The sequence below is a fragment of the Sinocyclocheilus anshuiensis genome, unplaced genomic scaffold (genome assembly GCF_001515605.1).
Source record: "Sinocyclocheilus anshuiensis isolate Anshui unplaced genomic scaffold, SAMN03320099.WGS_v1.1 scaffold283, whole genome shotgun sequence".
Lineage (NCBI taxonomy): Eukaryota > Metazoa > Chordata > Actinopteri > Cypriniformes > Cyprinidae > Sinocyclocheilus > Sinocyclocheilus anshuiensis.
In genome coordinates, this window is record NW_015549605.1 from 5,527,612 (window position 1) to 5,544,073 (window position 16,462).

Here is a 16,462-nt window from a genome sequence, read left to right on the forward strand (position 1 = left end):
AAGACTAAAAAATGACGAGCTGCGCAAAAAATCGCGCGAATATGAACGTGGTTTTGCGCAGCTCTGTGTAGTTAATGCTGCTCAATGTGAAAGCCCGCAGGTGATGGAGATTTACCGCTGATTACAGAACCGACTTTACTGATAAGATGCGCGTTAAATATCGAATCGCTCCTTCGTCGAATCCGCCGGCCGCGCCATTCTCAAGCCCACCGGCCTCTGCTCACTCTAACCCTCCGGCCTCTACTCACTCTAGGCCGCCGCTCACTCTAGCTCGCCGTGTGTGACGATGTGTTTCGTTGTGAAAGTGAAACTACTTTGTTTGGTATCATATCATCACAGTATGGTAGGGGCGTAACATTTCCGTCACACGCTTGAGGTATTCGGCCAATCATAACGCACTGGATAGCTGGCCAATCACAGCACACCTTGCTTTTCAGAACGATGAGCTTTGTAAAAATCGACGCGTTTCAGAAAGGCGGGGCATAGAGGAGAAACAATAATGTACAGTATGTGGAAAATAATGTGTTTTTTGAACCTTAAACTGCATAAACACATTTCATTACACCAAATACACAAAATAATGTTCTTTTTAGCAACATCATATGACCCCTTTAATATCCCCTATCATTTTTGGAAACAGAAAATGTACACAACCCATTAGTGGATTATTAAACTTTAGGTGTGATCACGTCTTCTGTTCAGAGATGATCTCAAAATGAAAAAATAATCAATATATCAGTCATAGATTAAAGCTACAAATGTCCTTAAAAGCCTTTGTACAATAACATAAATATGTGAAGATTGTGGTCTATATAGTGATCTTCTGATCTTCCTCATATGCTTGCATTAAAGTGATAGTTCATCCAAAAATGAACATTTTGTCATCATTCACACACCATCAAGTTGTTCCAAACCTGTGTTAGTTTCTTTCTTCTCTTAAACACAAAAGAAGATATTTTGAAGAATGTTGGTAACCAAACAGCTGATGGTAGCCATTGACTACCATAGTATTTTTTTTCTACACTATAAAGCCAATGGCTTTATTTTCAACTGTTTGGTTACCAACATTCTTCAAAATATCTTCTTTTGTGTTCCATGAAACTCGTTCAGGTTTGGAACAACTTAAGACATGATGACAGAATTTTTATTTTTGGGGGAACTGTCACTTTAAGGTTAGTTGCTTACTTAAGTTCATGCTTTTTTAATTTGGATTTTCTGAGAAATAATTTAATTAATAAAGCCCGTTCAGCTCAATTGCAATTTCCATATCATTAAATGTTTATCCGATCTGTTTTTCCCATTCTCTGCTTCTAGGTAACTTGTTGGTGATCGCCTTCGTGAGTTACTTTGGTGCCAAACTTCACCGTCCGAAGATCATCGCCATCGGCTGCCTGTTGATGTCACTTGGGACTTTTCTAATTGCCTTGCCGCATTTTATTATTGGACGGTAAGCCAAAGTTTCATCCGTAAGTGAAAATGTGCGTGATGTCAGCAGGGTGAGCTGTTTTAAGGGGTCACATGGATCCAGTTTAATCTCGTTAAAGCCCACGAATGCCATCGAGTCGTGTTTAGTGTGTGTTTGCGGTAAGACACTATGTGCCGTTTCTATTTCAGATGTGTTTCTTGGCATCGTAAAGCTGCTGCATCAAGGAAACAGTTTTAGTTGATATACAGAACAAACAGAATTTTGCATGACCTCGCTCTGCTCATTCAAATTTGACTCCATCCTTGTAAATCGACATGCAGTCTCAACCTTGAAAGTGTGCCAGTTTCTCTTCGAAGGCACCGCAGCTCGGATGTATTTAAAGAGATTTTTAAAGTGCAATTTCAGGTGATGGATTGACATGCTGTATTTTATATGTTAATTTTTCGTATGGCCGTGTTTTTGAAGTACATTATTTATAGAAATTATGCATTTTATATTGCATCCTGTTTTTACGGCAGCAGCATGTTCACAATGTGAGCTGCTCAATCTGAGCGTGTCATTTATTATCAGTTCACCTGTGGATTTGCTTCACAGTGTCTGATGTAGGTTGTAATATACAGCTGATCCATCTTAGACAAATTAGTTTGACTGGATTATTTTTTTCTTGTCATGTTTTTGTCAACATTTTACAGATTTATAGAGATATTTACTGTATATATTTATACAGAATACAGATTTAGTATTTTTATTATAACACTTTTTATTATTTAATTATCATTATGAGGCATCTTTTTCTTCATTATTGTTGACAAAATAAAATTATTAAATTGTATTATCAGCTATTTCGTAATTATCATTATAACGCACCTTTTCTGTCTTCATTATTATTGACAAAATAAAATATATATATTTTTTATTATGAACTATTTTTTATTATTTAATTATCATTATGATGGTTTTTTTCTGTCCTTATTGTTAACAAAATTAAATAAATATATTTTTATTAATAACTTTTTATTATTATATTAATAAAATATTATTATCATTATTATGCTTTTTCATTATCTTGTTCATCATCATTATTGTTGACAAATGAAACTGTATTCTGATCTAAATATGTATGTTGCATCAATCTGTATCCCTTTTGTTGTGTCATGTGACATGGTTTCTGATTTCTGCTGCCAACTTGTTGATGTATTATATGCAGCTACAAGTTTGAAACATCGATTCGATCGTCAGTGAACTCAAGTAGTAACCTCTCTCCATGTCCAGTGAGTTCTGGCATTCCGGCCACGGCTCCCAGCACTACTGCAGGACCGAGCTCAGGTACAGAACCAACTACGGCTTGCTGGTTAAACTAGTTATGAAACCTGAGGGGGACTAACATACGCTGGTGCCATGTAGGGCTTCATATGGTTTAATATAGTCTTGCTTGTTTATGTTATGCTAATGCATCATATTTGCTGAATGAAATCCAATACTTGTTTCTTACAAATTTTGGAGTGCTGGTTCCAAAAATACTGCCTGTTTTGCTCGAGCATGACACACTTTCTTACAAAATCTGTTCATTTTGTTGTATTTTTGCTTTTACAACCATTTGTGTGGTGAAGAAGTCTTGTATTATCAATTAATTACTAGAAGACCTGCCATAAAGACATGACTTCTGTCTTCATCTTCAACTATTTGTTCAATCCTCAGCTGATTTTCATATGTAGGATATTATTTGATGCCTAATCCTGATTTCAAGGTTAGAATTAGTGACGGAAGAAAATGCAAACATGACCCTGATGTTTTCTGCTAAATCTGTGGGTGGTTTACTACAGATACTGACAGAAAAAGCAGACTTTGTGAAAAAAGCTTATTTTGTAAAGTTCATTGACATTAAATGAAATATTTGAACATATTTGTCCACTCCTTTGCAGATTGTAAGTTAAATGATGCATTTTGAATACTTTTTGTCATAAAAAAAAACACAAATCTTTTGTGACACTTTTTGACATTTGACTGCTTTTGTTGTATAATTTGAGAAATCATCATTCTTATTTTGCAAAAAAAAAAAGATATGATTGAAGTTTTTATTGACTATTTGGTCCCACTTTATATCAGGTGGCCTTAACTACTATGCACTTACATTTAAATTAATCATTTGATACAATGCACTTATTGTGTACATACATGTTTTTACATTGTACTTATATTTTTAAAAATACCTATATGTAGTTATATCTGTAATTAATTTCTGTAATTACATTTATAATTACACTGTTGACCCATCCCTTGCACCATAACCCACCCTTAAACCTACCCAAACCACCAAACCTGTCCCTAACCTTACCCATATCCCACCTGAATAGCAGCAAATGTGTTTTGCAATACAATATGACCACAATAAGTACATTATACTTATTTTTTATGCAAGTACATAGTAGTTAAGGCCACCTAATATAAAGTGTGACCGACTATTTTAATTCAGCATCACCAAATGAGCTAATATTAGGCCATTTTTTTCTAGATGCATGGCTGTGCAATAATCTGTCCTCGCTTGTTTATCCGGTCTCATTTTATTTGGTATATCTGTCGTGTCAGTTCCTCGAAATGCCTGTCATTTGCAACCTTTCTCACCCCCTCTTCCCTCTTTCTCAGGTTGCGAACACGAGTCCAGGTTGTCCATGTGGATCTATGTTTTCCTTGGGAATATCTTGCGAGGAATCGGCGAGACCCCAGTGCAGCCTTTGGGAATCTCATACATCGATGATCACGCTCTGGAGGAGAACGCAGCCTTCTACATAGGTACATCTACACGTTTGTTCATGCATATACGATTGGAGTGAATATAGGACAGATATGCATTTGCTGCTTCATCAATTACCATGCATTCAGAGAGAATCCCAGACTGTTTTGCCCTTTTAATGGCATCCTGGTATTAATTGTTTTTCCTAGAGAGCATTGTCTTTCTTGGTAAACAGCCCAGACTAATCAATTCATGCCATCTGCATTAGGATGCGTCCAGACGATATCAGTCATCGGCCCGGTGTTTGGCTACCTGCTGGGGTCCGTCTGTGCCAAGATATACGTGGACATTGGATTTGTCAACATGGGTGAGTGAAACAGTGATGCACTATTTCCTAAAGGAGTCATTGAGTTCAGTTGCATCTGGATGACTTGAATGCCTTGAATATTGTGCCGTATGTCTCTGAAAATGTATAAGTCAAGGCATTCTTGAATATAAAGAGCAAAAAATAATAGAAAATGCTTCTATTCTATATGTTTTCATGGGTTTTGTCTCATCTAGGCTAGACTAGTGAATCTCAAACTCCTAAAAGGTTTTTAAAGAAGTAATTCGCTGTGAAATCAAGAGGAAATCTGGAGGAAATCCAACTTATTCATATTAGTCTTATTTTGTTGGTATTTCAAACAAAAGCGGGAGGAAATAAGAAACTTTGTTGTTTCTTGTTTGAAAGCCGCAGAGGCTGTTTATGTTGGATCTGAGTGCGTTTTTGGCATGCGAATGCGCACTTTATTTGACTCGGGACGATGTAAAGGGTCATAAATGTTAAGCTGCGATTTATCCAACAGCTGTTTTGGATGAGATGTGCCTGTGAAATGAGACTGAGAGGTTAAAGGGGGCATAAGCTGAAACGTAATATCCTTAAATTGCATGATATTAATATTAGATATGTGCGTGTGTACTTAGAAGGTTCAGAAATCAGTGATCAGTACATCGTGATGTGTGAAGCTGATTCCTTCCAGAACTTTTTTTGGCATTGCAAATTTTATGTACAGTATGTGAAATAATGCGTGTTAGAGACACGGGCCGTTCCTTCATGGATAATATAGCATTCCGCCCTGAAGTCAAGACATTTGGCAGTAAAGTTAAGCTGTAAGATATTGTATAGTAAATATTCAGCCAATAAAAATTATATCACATACCTTAATATCAAATGTTTTGGCTTTAATTTTATTTAATGGACAATAAAACAAAGTACAGACTACAACATCTGCATCATAAGCATCAATCCTTGCAGGAATATTTTTCTATAGAGATTTCTACATTTAATAATACTAAAGACTGCATAAATAAGATTTTTGAATAAATTTGGGAAAGAAGTATCTAATGCTTAGGGAGGATGCATTTTTTGATAAAAAATAGTCAAAAATGGTTAAATATTAATGCAATTTTTAAATAGCTGTTTTCTATGTCAAGTCAAGTCAAGTCACCTTTATTTATATAGCGCTTTTAACAATACAGAATATATATGTGAATATATTGTAAACTGTTATTTATTTCTGTGATCAAAGCTGAATTTTCAGCATCATTACTCCAGCCTTCAGGCAAATTATCCTTCAGAAATCATTCTAATATGCTGATTTGCTGCTCGAGAAACATTTCTTACTATTGTTAAGGTTGAAAACGTTGTTTTTGCTGTTTAATATTTTTGTGTTAACTGTGATACACTGCCATTCAAAAAATTGTGGTAAGAAAGCTCAAAAAAGAAAGAAATGAATAGTTTTATTCAGCAAGGATGTATTAAATTGATGAGAGGTGACAGTAAAATATATATATAATCTTACAAAAGATTTCTATTTCAAATAAATTATTTTGATTTCTATTCAGCAAAGAATCCAGGATAAAAATGTATTACTGTTTCCACAAAAATATTAAGCAGCAAAAACTGATTTTAACATTGATAATAAGAACCATTATTAATAATTGAGTACGACATCAGGTGACTTCATTTACATTTACATTTAGTTATTTAGCAGACGCTTTTATCCAAAGCGACTTACAAATGAGGACAATGGAAGCAATCAAAATCAACAAAAGAGCAATGATATGCAACTGCTATGACACGTCTCAGTTAGCCTAACGCAGCACACTTAGCAAGTTTTTTTTTATTTATTATAAAATAAAAAGAAAACAGATAGAATAGGAAAAGAATAGAGCAAGCTAGTGTTAGAGATGAAGCAAATCTGCAGGACCGGGCAGTTTTAGCAATGTGGTCTGAGAAAGTCAGCTGATCATCAATCATAACTCCAAGGTTTCTGGCTGTTCTTGAAGGAGTTATGGTTGATGTGCCTAACTGGATGGTGAAATTGTGATGAAACGATGGGTTTGATGGAACCACAAGCAGTTCTGTCTTGGCAAGGTTGAGTTGAAGGTGATGGTCCAGCAAAAAAATGTCTGTTAGACAAGCTGAGATGCGAGCAGCTATCGTCGGATTATCAGGATGGAATGCGAGGTGGAGTTGAGTGTCATCAGCATAGCAGTGATATGAAAAGCCATGTTTTTGAATGACAGAACCTAGTGATGCCATGTAGACAGAGAAGAGAAGTGGTCCAAGAACTGAGCCCTGAGGCACCCCAGTAGTTAGATGTTGCCACCTGGACACCTCCCCTCTCCAAGATACCTTGAAGGACCTATCTGAGAGGTAAGACTCAAACCACTGGAGTGCGGTTCCTGAGATGCCCTTTGCCAATAGGGTTGACAGGAGGATCTGGTGGTTAATCGTGTCAAAAGCAGCGGACAGATCCATTATATAATTTTGACTCGCATTACATAATGCATTGGTCGTATAGACCACTTTGATGCTGCTTTTATACTGCTTTTTAAAATCTTGTTGCATAATTCCCTAATTTTGTAGGGAAAAGAGCAGTTTGAGCATCCTGCTGAACATCTCGTTTTGCGTTTCAGGATTAAATGTGGCAAAAAAAATGCGTTTGATTGATCCATTCCGTGTTTATGTGAAATGTTACAAACGTTTGGATATCCTGGCAACATGGAGCCTGTCTGAGCGTACACGATGAGCTGATAGCATCGAGAGAGAGCGTGAGACATCTAAGACTGTCTGTGGATCACAGTCTTTGTCTGCCTCGGCTGTCTGCCTGGCCCAAATATTCTGAACATGTGACAAGCTGCAGTGAGCCTCGTAGCATCTGTATTCTCGCTATTGACATATGCGTGTGTGTGTGACTGTCTTCTCAAAGAGAGCATTAGCATCACCCCGGGAGATGCACGCTGGGTAGGCGCCTGGTGGCTGGGATACCTTATTGCAGGACTCATCACCCTGCTCTCGGCGGTGCCGTTTTGGTTCTTGCCCAAGTCTTTGCCTCTGCCAGAGAGACTGCTTGCCAAGTATTCTCCAGAGCGGACCAGCTTCATCAAAGACTCGCCCCTGCTGGAGCACAAGTACCAGGCAGATGAGCCAGCGAACTTCCTAGAAATGGCCAAAGGTAAATCACCTAGAATTCACAGAGAAATTCACCATCTAAAATATCAGAAGTCTGCGCTGGTCCAGGCTGTATAAAAAGTGCATTTGGACATTGATGACCCATATAAAGTGCTGGAATGTCATTGCATTAATTAGCAAAATATCAAACCAATTGGCATTTATTATCACCATATAAAGTCTATTGTATCATATTTGATAGGTACATTTCTAAGGCCTCTAAATGATCGAAATTCTGCTGAAAAACCTGTAGTACACCATCTAGCATGCCTTCTATCATTTTTTTAGTAAGTAAAAGTCCTTTTAGTATAATTGTATAAATGTCCACCTTCGCTTTGTGCTTCACATATTTCACATTTTTATGAAGTAATCGTAAGAGTAACTTTAGTAATATTTCAATTTAAACACTTACTGGCCTGAAGCAGCTCGGCTTTACTTGATTGAATCATTTTGTAGAAAAATCAGTGCGTCTCAAATCTGATCATCAGGATCTTTTGAGGAACATTTGTTTCCAGAAGCTTTACTTTCACTGTTCCTCAGTGGAGGAATGATCTTCCCAAGCCTTTTACATTTATTTCTTCACCTCTCAATCATCATTGAATTGCATTGCATTATATGTTTGGATCGTTTCAATCTCATCTCACTAAGACACATTATTGGAGCTATAGAGTGACCACTGATATTTATAGCATTTTATGGTATCTGCTATACTGTGATAAAGATCTCATTGATCAGAATTTCATCACTTTTTGTCCATAAATCTGCACCAAATTGCATATTTTTGCTCAGTTTTGGGCCTTTGAATGAAATTGAGCTGTTTCTTCCTCCATATTCTCACTATATCAGACTATATGCGCCATAAAAGCCTAATGGATCAAAAAACACATTTTGCATTTTTTATTTTTACTTTGTCTAAAGGTTCCATAAACACTTTAATCATTTAAAAAAAGTAATTTTTCTGACTGTTATTCTATATGTCAGGCTTTACAGGGTTAAAGAAAGCATTGGCACGCTTTTCAGTCAAAAGTTTTGCTTGCATGATTTAAAATGTTTAGAAAACACCATATCTATACATCACTAGGACACAATTGTGAACTTGAATACTTCATACATCCACTAAAATTCAGGTTAGTTCTTTGAAAGTTTGTGAATCATTTGTTTGCGATTTTGTATTTAATGCAATGACACTGATTCATTTCAGTTGTGGTGCATGTATGCTGTCGATTGGCAAACAAACTGTAACTATTTGCATCATTCTTAAACATTTTGTATTCATGTTTTTCAGACTTTTTGCCAACGCTGAGATCCCTTTTGGGGAACCCAGTCTACTCCTTGTATCTGTGCGTCACCATCATCCAGTTCAACTCTTTGATCGGTATGGTGACATACAAGCCAAAATACATCGAGCAACATTACGGACAGTCAGCGTCCAAAGCCAACTTCTTAATGGGTATGTCATCTTCATCTAAACACACGGATATATTACAGTTCACAGTGCAGCTGTGACCTTAGAGCTATGTGTTTTGATTCTATTTTATTAATGCGTGTTAAATATTAATGTATGGTTCTTATATCAAATCTAAAGGTTTTTATAGCTTGGTTAAATCACAGTATGATATGGACCATTACTGCATATGAAAGAGAACGAATTCCAAAAATAATATCAGCACAACGTATGCAGACACCAGAGACTGTTGTGCGTTTCGGGAAACGGCATTAGCATTTGAAAATCAGACGGAGGGAAAACAAATAGACCTATTCTGTATCCCTTAACCTTTCAAGCACAAGAAGAGCCTTCGCCTTTGTTTCAAATCTGTGATGCTGCTCCTTTGATCCAGGTTTTCTTGATGCCGTCTGTTTTTTCAGGAGTGATCAACATCCCAGCCGTAGCCTTGGGAATGTTCTCGGGGGGTGTGATCATGAAGAAGTCCAAGCTGAGCATCATGGGAGCAGCCAAGTTTGCGCTGGGAACGTCTCTCCTGGGCTACTTCCTGTCGCTTTTCTTCTTCGCCATGGGATGTGAGAATGCCAGTGTGGCCGGCATCACCAGGTCGTACAATGGGTAGGACGAGACTTTCAGTTTGGCTTCTGCTCAAATCTGGGGCCAGTCATTTTGTTGCGTCTTAAAATCTAGTCTGACCAATTCGCAGTTAGCCAATGGGTAATCGATCTTACTTTATGGATTCAAATTAGTCCAGTCTACATTTTTAGGAAAATAATTAAAAAAAAGTTACTTAATGAAAAAAAATGACTTGGTGAAGACTAGTCCAAGTAGTTTATGCAACCGGCCTTATTGAGGTCAAGCAAACAATGCTAAATGCAAATAATAAAATGCAACTATATCATCATGCATAAGTTGGATAGCGGAATAAATAGGATAATCTTTGAGAGAAGAGGAAAATGCTTTGCATATCTTTTGTTGTTGATGAATAATTATATATATATATATATATATATGAATAATTTTGCATTGCATTTTTCATTTACAACAATTTTGTATTTTACATTTGCCTGTGAAGTTCATAGAAAAATCTATTAAGGCTAGAAAAAATGATATATGTTTACCACAATCAATGCAGTGCCCCGGTGTTATATTAGTATCATTGAGATATTATTATAGTTTTAATTAATAGTTTGAGTTTTAATTTTTACATTTTTTGTTTATTGAAGTTTTAGTAATTCTGTTTTGTTTTTGTCAATTTTATTAGGTCTTTCTATTAAGTTTTTTTTTTCTAGTTTTAGTTTCTTTTAGTACATCAAAATGAAAATGAGAAATGTTGCCTTGGCAAGTAGCAGAAATAAGATAAGTTTAAGTTTTTGATAACACTTTCTTTTGTTAACATTAGTTAACTACATTAGTTGGCATGAACTAACAATGAATAAAACGTTCTCTGCGTATATTAATCTTTTTTAATGTTATGATCAGCATTTATTAATGCATTTTTTAAGATCAAACATTGGGTCTGTTAAAATTAGTTAATGCGCTGTGAACTAACATGAACGTTTTTATTAACTAACATTAACAAAGGTTAATAAATGCGGTAAAAAATACATTGTTTATTGTTAGTTCATGTCAGTTAATGCATTATTAATGCATAAATGTAAAAAAAAAAAAGTATTTTAAGTAACAACATTTTTTTTTATTAATGTTTTTAGTTTTGGTAATGATTTTAGTTTTAGTTAACTATAATAACCCTGTAATGCATTCCACCATAGAAAGAAAGAGGGAAAAAATTGCACATAAATGCTTTTTATGCCAAGTTTGAACGCATCATAAGAATGATGTATTACTGAAGCAGGCCTTATAAATTAAACAATAAATTTACTGTTAATTCATCAAAATTGTAATTTTAATTCATCAAAATGTATGATGAAAATTTGATGATTCTCAATCCAAGAGAGATCTACCAATCATAAAATCAACTTCATCAAAATTGTTTTTATTCCTGATGGGAGTGAGGTTTCCTCTTGAGAATATTTTTTTTGCCCGTTTTACTGAAGTACAAGTCAGCATTGACCTTTTTACTGACCTGTATGACACAAAGGTATGAATTATATGATGTGCTTCATTTGCAAAATGATAAGAGCTGGATGAGCCAGTAACAATCTGCTTATGTCTAACAAACAGGACGGAAAGTCTGTACAAAGAGGACAAATATCTCTTAGCGTCCTGCAACACAATCTGTGACTGTCCCAGAAGAAACTGGGACCCCGTGTGCGGTGAGAACGGCCTCACCTACATCTCCCCCTGCCTGGCTGGATGCCGGACGTCCCACGGCTCTGGAATGGACACGGTAAGCGCGGCCTCTGAACCGGGAGCATGATTCTGGAACAATGGCATGTGTTTGTTGTCCCGTCCCTTCAAAGAATGCGAGCCACATTGTGTTGTGTTTCATATGCCTTGAACTCGGCTTTTCCCAGCACTCTCTGAAGGGTGTGCACAACCTGTTTGTCTTCAGCTCAAAGGCTGTATTGAATTTTTGAACCTTCTCTGAAACTTCCTGAGACGGTTCCTTCCCCGTCTCTCTTTGAGAGCGCAGACCTGCTCGGTTCTGTCTAAACACTGTGGAGCTTCATAGCATCTAAACGGCTGCGATACTCTGTGACTTTAGTCTGCAGACTGTGCTTCCTCCCTCCCATCCTGTGTGTCCATTTCATATCTCCAGCATCTGTTATACGCACTGTCTTTTGTCCCTTCCTTTCAGACTGTTGCTAAACAAAGAATTGGTGTAATCTCAGACTATTGATGAGTGAGGTCAACCAAAGAGCACATTGTGACCTGTATTTGTTCAGTATATGGACAACGTATATTTTTTGATGATACGTTTTTTGTTTTTTTCAGTAAATTTAAGTAGAAAATGTATAAATATAACATCTATAATATTAAACATCTAATTTATTTTCTCCATATATATATATATATATATATAGAGAGAGATAAATAGTAAGATTAAAAAAAATTCAAAACAGACCTACCTTTGATTTTTATTCATTTATTATATGCTTCTGTTGAAGCCACAAGTCATTGTGATATTGACTTGAATTTCTTTTTTTAAAAACAACTACATTATCTTAAAATAACTTTTTTCTTTGCATTTTACATTTACAATAATTTTACATTTGCCTGTGAAGTACATAGGAAAATGTATTAAAGCTGGTCAAAATAATGCATTAATATTCATATGCCACATTAAAAATGGTCAATGCAGTGCACGCTACAATAGAAAATGTATAAAAAATAAAAAATATATAATTCCAATAAATATAATTGGTAAATAAATAACTTGAGCAATGCACTTCATCTAAATTTTTTTTTTTTTTTTTTTTAACAACTACAATAACTTTCAAAATAACTTTTTCATTGCTTTTTACATTTAGAACAATTTTTACATGTTATATTTGCCTGTGAAATTCATAGGAAAATGTATTAAGGCTGGATAAAATAATGCATTAATGTTCATATAACACAAAAAAAATAGTCAATACAGTGCACTTTACAATAGAAAAAGTAGAAAATAAAAATATAATAAATATAATTGGTAAATAAATAACTTAAGTAACACACTTCATCTAAATTGATTTTATTTCATTAGATTTTTTTATTTTATTTTTTCATTAGATTTTTTAACAACCGCAATAAAAATATTTTTTTTCCCATGCTTTTTATATTTAGAACAATTGTACATTTTTGCATTTGCCTGTGAAGCTCATAGGAAAATGTATTAAGGCTGGACAAAATAATGCATTAATATTAATTTATCACACTGAAAATAATTAATGTAGAGCACTAAAATAGAAAGAGGAGAAATTAAAAAAATAATAAATATAATTACAATAAATATTATTGGTAAGTAACTTGAACAAAACACTTAATCGAAATTCATTTTATTTCATTCGATTTTTTTTATTTATAAATATAACAATAGTAACCACAATCCAAGAAAGAATCATCAGTAGTATTTGTGCATCATGTGACCATTTTGAACACTGTCATTTCTGCAACATAATGGGGTGAGTAGCTCATTCCCCCAAAAAATTAAGCAGTCTTGCACCTTTTGTCTGCTTTTCTTTCTTTTTTTTTATGCTTCAAATCAAAGATTGCAAGAAATAAAAGAACCAGTGGGTATATTATTAATAGAAATGGGTGATTGCTATTTAATATGAGCTCATAAACTGCATGAATAAAAATTTTATTACTTTTTTCTTTTTTATTAAACGCCCACACTTTATCAGACAGTAAATGTGATGGTAGACCTATAAAAGTCCTTGTAAAACTGTGGTTTAGACATCACTGCATTGAGTAAGTTGCAGTAACAACCAACAGAGCAATGCATTGTGAAGTCGTGCTTTAAGTAGCATCTGATGTGCTGTGTTTGTGTGTCTCAGGTGTTCGAGCAGTGCAGTTGTGTAGCAGTAGGGAATCATACGGCCAGTGCGGGCCAATGCAACAACAGAGACAGCTGCCATCGAGTCTTCCCCTACTTCCTGGCTCTGTCTGTCATCACTTCCTTTATCATCTCGCTGGGTGGAACGCCGGGATACATGCTGCTCATCAGGTGAATATCTGACCGTGATTTATTCAGGAACCACCGATGGTCCAGAGAGTTACGGCTCACTTTAAAGGAATAATTCACCCAGAAATAAACATTTGCAGAAAATGTGCTCGCCCTCAGGTCATCCAAGATGTAGATGAGTTTGTTTCTTCATCAGATTTGGAGAAATGTAGCATACCATCACTTGCTCACCAATGGATCCTCTGCAGTGAATGGGTGCCGTCAGAATGAGAGTCCAAACAGCTGATAAAAACATCACAGTAATCCACAAGTAACCCACACCGCTCCAGTCCATCAATTTTGTGATGTTTTTATCAGCTGTTTGGACTCTCATTCTGACGGCACTCATTCACTGCAGAGCATCCATTGCTGAGCAAGTGATGGAATGCTTGAAAATTTCTAATCTAATAAATATTAGAAAGTCTTGGTAAAGTGAACTCTGTTTGCATGCTGAATTATCGTTTCATAGAAAACAGAATGGAAGCACAGAACAGTCGTCCAAGTCATGTGTTTGTTTTTTCCCCCTCAGTTCAAGCAGATTACAGAAAACCGACTGCATGTGTCGGCGGCGCTAATGTGATTTTCCACTCATTATTCCGTGTCTTAGTCGAGAACTGTAGGCCAGTCAAAACTGTCACTCGATTGAATGCAAAATCAGTCGAGACAAGTTTATGGTCACTTGTGAAGTTCAGTAATCAGACTTGTGTCTTGAAAGGAAAAGCTTTAGCACCAGGGACTGTCAGCTTTCTCCCAAAGCTCAGTCAGCTGACGCTGCTGGAATGCTCAGCCTCCCTCAGGCTAAATTAGGTTAGCGGCGGCAGCAGCAGCGCTGGCCCGGCTTTGTTTGGTGAAATAAAAATTCCTGTGTGTCTGTAGCTTTTGAGAGAAGACGTGATTACTTTGGATGAAGTAATCGACATAGTGCTTTTCTAAAGTCTAGTGGCTTGATTCGATAGAAATCGCTCTGTTCATGTTTGTTCATCATCTTAGCAATATAAAACCAATGTATTTTCATAAAAATGTTTCTGGTATTATGCACAATTCATCAATGCATGTTAAAGTTTTTAATTTAACAAACTATACTATACTATACTATACTATACTATACTAATTTAAATTTAAATAAAATATCAATCAAATACATCACTATGCAATTATTCAATCAATTATTCAATATGCAAACTATGCAATTATTTATTAATTAAATATTTAGAAGACTATTTAGAAGTAGTCATAGTAGGTAGTATATTTGGTTCTATTGTATTTATTTTTTGACAGTATCTATTTCCTTTTTTATTATATTTGCATTCTTTTTGGCGATATAGAATCTTAAATGTCCCATATCTTGTGAGCAGTACATCTGTCAAACGTGTTTTTCTATTATTCTGAAAGGAGATAATCTGCTCTTTCTCTGGTTTCATCGACAGATGCATCAGACCTCAGCTGAAGTCTTTAGCTTTGGGTTTTCACACATTGACGACACGCACTCTAGGTGAGAGACGCTCTGGTGTTTGGTGCTGCTGACGTCTCTGCTAAATCATTTTTTAGTCACGGTGGTAATGATGATTTGTTTTGAAGCAATAGTAGATGGAATGCTGTTTTTTGTCTTCCACAGCTGGAATTCCAGCTCCCATATATTTCGGAGCCATCATAGACACCACCTGTCTGAAATGGGGTCAGAAGAAATGCGGTGGGAGAGGAGCCTGTCGAATCTACAACACTACTGCCTACAGGTATTCAGCTCATCTCACCACACTCCACTTACATACTTACATACATACTACAGTGCAGTGTAGGGTTGGAATAAGTCAAAGTAGAAACACAAAAATATGTTTTTTCAAAATAAATTAAAACAATTTATTTTTTTGTCAATCAGACTGAAAAGCCTTCATGTAAACACCTCAATCGATCCAAATTAACGTGGTTTGAATTAATTTTCAGGTGTAAACCTGAAATAATCTGATCAACAGGAAAAATATAGTGCTTGAATCTAAATGTTCTCAATCAGATTAAGAAATACTTTGGGCCGTGATGCATATGTTTACATGCATTTTATGTTTTACAAATGTTCATTTACATCTCACATCTCACGAACTGGCCAGTGAATACTGGATTGAATGTTTGCTAAATATTTGCTAAAAAATGCTCATTTGACATGTCAGCTTTCTTTTTAGGCAACAATTACATTATGCCACGTGCTAAAGTTTTGTTTAGAATGCATGTAATGCTCATGTAAAGGAATATGCAAATCGGATTGCAATATTTAGGGTTCATATAAACAGAAGATTCAGAATCTAAAATCGGGTTGGATTCATTTAGAAAAATTAGTGCATGTAAACATATCTTGTGTAGTACTCAGTTACACTATTTTACTGTGTCCTTTTTACACTGGAATTGCACATTTTAGTGCAGAGTATTATTAATTAACAACATGTACTTATTATGGGGTTATGGTTTGGTTTAGGGTTAGTTGCATGTAATTATGTATGATTTACTGTTATTGCTGTAGTGAGTACATGTAACATTTGTAACAAGGACACTGTAAAGTGTTACCTGAAATTCTTATGAGAAATTACATAGATCTTGTTTTTTTTTTTAGGGTTTCTGCAGGTTTGAAGAAGGTAAATTTAAGACCAAGTTACAAATATTTAAGATATGAATTGAAGGGAACAAAATATGTCAGCGTTCTTTAAATGTAAATATATAGGGAGCACACAATGAGTTGTATAAGCAACAGTTTGCTTGAAAATACAACT

General features: G+C 35.5%; 1 protein-coding gene across 3 annotated transcripts in view; it reads left to right on the forward strand.

The window, feature by feature from the left end:
• Window positions 1-16,462, forward strand: part of LOC107658953 (solute carrier organic anion transporter family member 1C1-like) — a 37,384-nt gene that overhangs the window by 19,388 nt on the left and 1,534 nt on the right. For all 3 annotated transcript variants that reach the window (XM_016447694.1, XM_016447693.1, XM_016447695.1), the window contains 11 exons: window positions 1,315-1,447; window positions 2,634-2,752; window positions 4,070-4,216; window positions 4,426-4,524; window positions 7,412-7,657; window positions 8,939-9,103; window positions 9,520-9,715; window positions 11,282-11,447; window positions 13,540-13,709; window positions 15,134-15,198; window positions 15,322-15,439. In XM_016447694.1, the coding sequence (XP_016303180.1) occupies window positions 1,315-1,447; window positions 2,634-2,752; window positions 4,070-4,216; window positions 4,426-4,524; window positions 7,412-7,657; window positions 8,939-9,103; window positions 9,520-9,715; window positions 11,282-11,447; window positions 13,540-13,709; window positions 15,134-15,198; window positions 15,322-15,439 (1,624 nt within the window). The remainder of the gene's footprint in view (window positions 1-1,314; window positions 1,448-2,633; window positions 2,753-4,069; window positions 4,217-4,425; window positions 4,525-7,411; window positions 7,658-8,938; window positions 9,104-9,519; window positions 9,716-11,281; window positions 11,448-13,539; window positions 13,710-15,133; window positions 15,199-15,321; window positions 15,440-16,462) is intronic.